At 49.3% G+C, this 4323-nt stretch overlaps 1 protein-coding gene across 1 annotated transcript; it reads left to right on the forward strand.

The window, feature by feature from the left end:
- The first annotated feature begins 1261 nt into the window (after positions 1-1261).
- On the forward strand, positions 1262-3139 carry LOC103634160 (9-cis-epoxycarotenoid dioxygenase NCED4, chloroplastic-like). Its single transcript, XM_020541691.2, has 4 exons — positions 1262-2120; positions 2533-2613; positions 2753-2783; positions 2992-3139. Exons 1-4 carry the CDS (start codon positions 1334-1336, stop codon positions 3137-3139), a joined length of 1047 nt encoding a protein of 348 aa, XP_020397280.2. The 5' UTR covers positions 1262-1333.
- The last annotated feature ends 1184 nt before the right edge of the window (positions 3140-4323 follow it).

Genomic DNA, 4323 nt, shown 5'->3' on the forward strand with positions numbered 1-4323 from the left:
CGGTGCCGGCGTTGACGAAGAGTCGCTCATCGCTCTGGTGTACCTCGTGGAGCATAGCCCACTGGTGCGGCCGGAAGCGCGGGTCCAAAGGCCTGCTCTTGGGGTCGGTGGTGGAGGAACGCCAGCCACGGCACACGGCGCGGAGGTCCATGTAGTAGTCGAGTTCGTCGGTGGCCAGGAGGCGGTCCGCGATGCGGTTGACGAGGTGCGCCGGGAGAGACGACCAGTCCGCCATTACCGCTCGGTTGTTGGAGCGCAACTGCACAGTGTTCAGGCTTGCAGGACGAATTGGATCGGATATTGCAGGGACTTCAGAGAGTGGGAGAACGGCTTTATGTAGAGGATGAAAGCAGTGATCGTTTCAATATAAACGATTCGTCTTTCGTACATTAAAAACCCATCGTTTGCATACCAATCGAGGAGCTGGAACTCCAAACGTCCACCCGATACGGCGTGTGGCGGTCAGTACTCCAATTCTTGGGAAGATGCGGCACCATAATGATCACGCCGGGCGATCGTTGAACTTCCAAGCTCCAACGACCCACGTCTAGCTGTTCGGCTAGTGCTTCGTTGCAGCCATCCTAGTGTTTCCCTGAGTGGCTCACAGCCACAGCTGCTGCTGCATGTGCCCCTTTTAGCTCAAGCGAACGGTTTGGAATCACTCCTCGACCAGTCGACCTCACTTACCAGTAATACACCTCTAGTAGAACCATCGTGGAGGAAGTTTGAAAATGCATATATCCTTTTTGTGGGTTTTGGTTGATTAATTGACAACAATATTAAAGAAGTAATCTCTACTACTTATTAAGGCTGCAATAGTAGCCTGCCTTTTTGTGTTCTGTCGTTTGGTCTCTGACAGGTAGGGCCCGCTTGTTACTGGTTCTCCCGTGCATGCTCTCAGTTCAGCCCATAACACATTTTTGTACAAAAAATAGTACTACTGTGCATGATCCCATAACACATCTGGTGATAACAATAGTACTACTGCATACACAGGAAGACATATAAACAGGTTTCAACACCAATCGATGGGCAATGTGGTACTAATTTTACCTTGCAAACCATGAAGACAAAGACACATGCGCCGTGTGAGGCCCATCTACCAATTTGTACGAGGCCCATCTCCCATGGAAACCCTAATCCGCAGCCGCGACATCCAGCCCTGCGCCCCCGCCCATGGCTTGCTCGCCTCCACCCGCGGCCGTGGCCTCCAGTGCCCTGCGCCCCCGCCGCTTGTTAGCCTCCACCGCCCCACCCGTCTCTCAAGTACTTCTACTTCACCGCCGACGGCCGCAAGTCCCCCGACGTCGAGATCCCCGTGGACGCGCCCACCATGATGCACGACTTCGCCGTCACCGAGAACCACGCCATCATCCCGGACCAGCAGATCGTGTTCAAGCTCCAGGAGATGGTCCTAGGCGGCTCCCCCGTGGTGTACGACAGGAACAAGACCGCGCGGTTCGGGGTGCTGCCGAAGCGCGCCACCGACGCGTCGCGGCTGCTGTGGGTGGACGTCCCCGACTGCTTCTGCTTCCACCTCTGGAACGCGTGGGAGGACGAGGCCACGGGCGAGATCGTGGTGATCGGATCCTGCATGACCCCCACGGACGCCGTGTTCAACGAGTCCGCCGCCGGCGAGGAGAGCTTCCGCAGCGTGCTGTCGGAGATCCCGCTGGACCCGCGCACCGGCACGTCCTCGAGGCACGCGGTCCTGAGCGATGTCGACCAGGTGAACCTGGAGGCCGGCATGGTGAACCAGCAGCTGCTGGGCAGGAGGACGCGCTACGCCTACCTCGCCATTGCCGAGCCGTGGCCCAAGGTGTCGGGCTTCGCCAAGGTGGACCTCGAGGCAGGCACCGTCGAGAAGTTCATCTACGGCGACGGCCGGTACGGCGGCGAGCCCTGCTTCGTGCCGCACCTCGACGCCCCCGCGGGCGCCGCGGAGGACGATGGCTACCTGCTGTGCTACGTGCACGACGAGGGCCGCGGCGCGTCGGAAATGCTCGTCGTTAACGCCCGCGACATGCGGGCCGAGGCCGCCGTCAAGCTGTCGGGCCGCGTCCCGTACGGGTTGCACGGCACGTTCATCGCCAGCAAGAACATATGTAGTCTTCAAAGTGGTACTGCACTACGGGTTGATGTATGACATGTACTACCTGTGTGTGGTGTCCACATGCGACCAGCAAGAGTTTGGCGATGGAGCCAAAGTCGAACATGCCGGACAGATTCATGTGTGTGAGGCAAATGCTGGAGGTATGCTAAATCTTCTGAACATTGGAGTAGCATGGATGTTAGAATAGGGAAAGTTGGCTATCTAGATGTCAAGAATGCATCAGCAAGCCACGGCAGGACATAGTGACAAAATGAGTCTTGCTCTCAGGTGTGCAAAGCTATCAATTTCCGTTGCAGCTTGTGTTTTTACCTTGGGTGAGGAATAGTACTGCATGAAGGTTAGCCTAACATTCAAATTTTGTCCTGAGGTTCTTCAGTTACATTTGTTAATCCTGTTCATACTCATGTTGTGCTCATCAGGACTTAAGGTCAGCTTGAATGGCCTTGAAGAGCTGGTTCAGACTTCAGACTGGACCCAAGTTGACCTCAACTTAGATCAGAGTTTGAGCCAAGTCGGGGGTTATTTTTGTTTGCTAACTAGAAGTGTTGTAGAATATCGTTTTAAATTTAAGACTGTTGTTGCTGTGTTGATCTACAAGAGAACACTTAATTCACATAACTGAAGTTTGGGTTGTTCCAGAATTCAGTGTCGTACCTAAATTTGGCTACTTGTAAGTCCAGATTAAATGCAGTGTTTCCTTTCTTAGTTTTTGGACATCTTACAATCATAAATTATCCTTTTAGATCAACTTGCAGCCTTTCTAGAACATATATTTTACCAATATTATTTCTTAAATGTTTTTAGTATTGTATCTTCATTTTAGAGTGAGAAATCTGCTACTCAATTCGCATCAGGATATTAATTGTCCAATATTTTAGTACTAATGCTGCTGGGGATGGCGGAAGGCATTGTGCCGTCGTCACCTTCGACATGCGCGGCGTAGGCTGGTCCACGGGACGGGCGTCGCTCACGCGCTCCACCGAGAACATCGAGTGGACGGTGATTCAACCTAAGCCACATTCTTGACTGCTTAAAACTCAACTTCATCACCACCTCCTTGCTCCATCAGCTGTGGACACGAGGAATCGCTGTTCAGGATGTGATCAGCACAATTGGAGGGCATCTACTAGCAGTTCATCTACTACCAATTTGCATCCAGGATGTGCTGGTTCAGTTTTGTCAGAGCTCTATTTCATTCTTGCAAGCAAATTTCGCATGTTCTATTCAATGGTTGCTAGCTTGTATTTTTCGTTTCCTATATATTTCACCTCTGGCCTGCAAGTTTTGATGCCTTAATCTCAATATGGGTAATACCTTTGATCCAACCACATTTAACTTGATCCAGACACAAAGGGCAGATTTGTTCTTTCCCAATGCCTCCCATGCCTATTGTTCTTAGTTTCTCCTTCCCCTTCCTTTTGGCTTACATGACTGTTTCAGTAGATAAAACAAAACACATGCATACATGAACACATGTTGTAAAGAGAAGGAAACAGAGAACCTAAGAATATTGTCCATGGAAAAATTTAGGAAAGCCTATGCAATCATCCTTTGTACACTAAGGGATCAACTCGATAATTTTTTAGTGCTTTCCAATGGGATTAACACAATCATTGTTGGCAGATAAAACAAAAAATATATATAATCCATACTCTGGTTGGTAGCATTATCTTGGATTTGCAAGTCACACAAGATATTTTTTCTCTATCTACAACAATTGGCCAACCCCATGCCAGTTATTTAAAAAATACAAGGTAAAGTTTATAAATCATGAGTAATGTGCAATAGCTCACTAACATATACATCAAATTGGCCATGAATGGGATCCTAATTCTAATTAGGTCAAAAACCTAACACTACTGGGAGAACAGTACGGTGATTCAACCTAAGCCACATTCTTGACTGTTTAAAACTCAACTTCACCACCATTGCTCCATCAGCTGTGGACACGAGGAATTGTTGTTCAGGATGTGATCAGCACAATTGGAGGGCATCTACTAGCAGTTCATCTACTGCCAATTTGCATCCACAAAAAATTTCAGGACATTACTCTTCTTATTCGTTGGTTTTACGGTAGCATCAGTCTGTATAATATGATTCCTTTTTTGTAACAAGCGATGCATGTTTAGTATGTTTGATCTAAATGTTGTTTACAGTTCCGGTACCACATTTAGTTCCGGGGTTTTGAATCTTTGTGGAACTTGGTAGAT

The sequence above is a fragment of the Zea mays genome, chromosome 7, assembly GCF_902167145.1.
Source record: "Zea mays cultivar B73 chromosome 7, Zm-B73-REFERENCE-NAM-5.0, whole genome shotgun sequence".
Taxonomy (NCBI): domain Eukaryota; kingdom Viridiplantae; phylum Streptophyta; class Magnoliopsida; order Poales; family Poaceae; genus Zea; species Zea mays.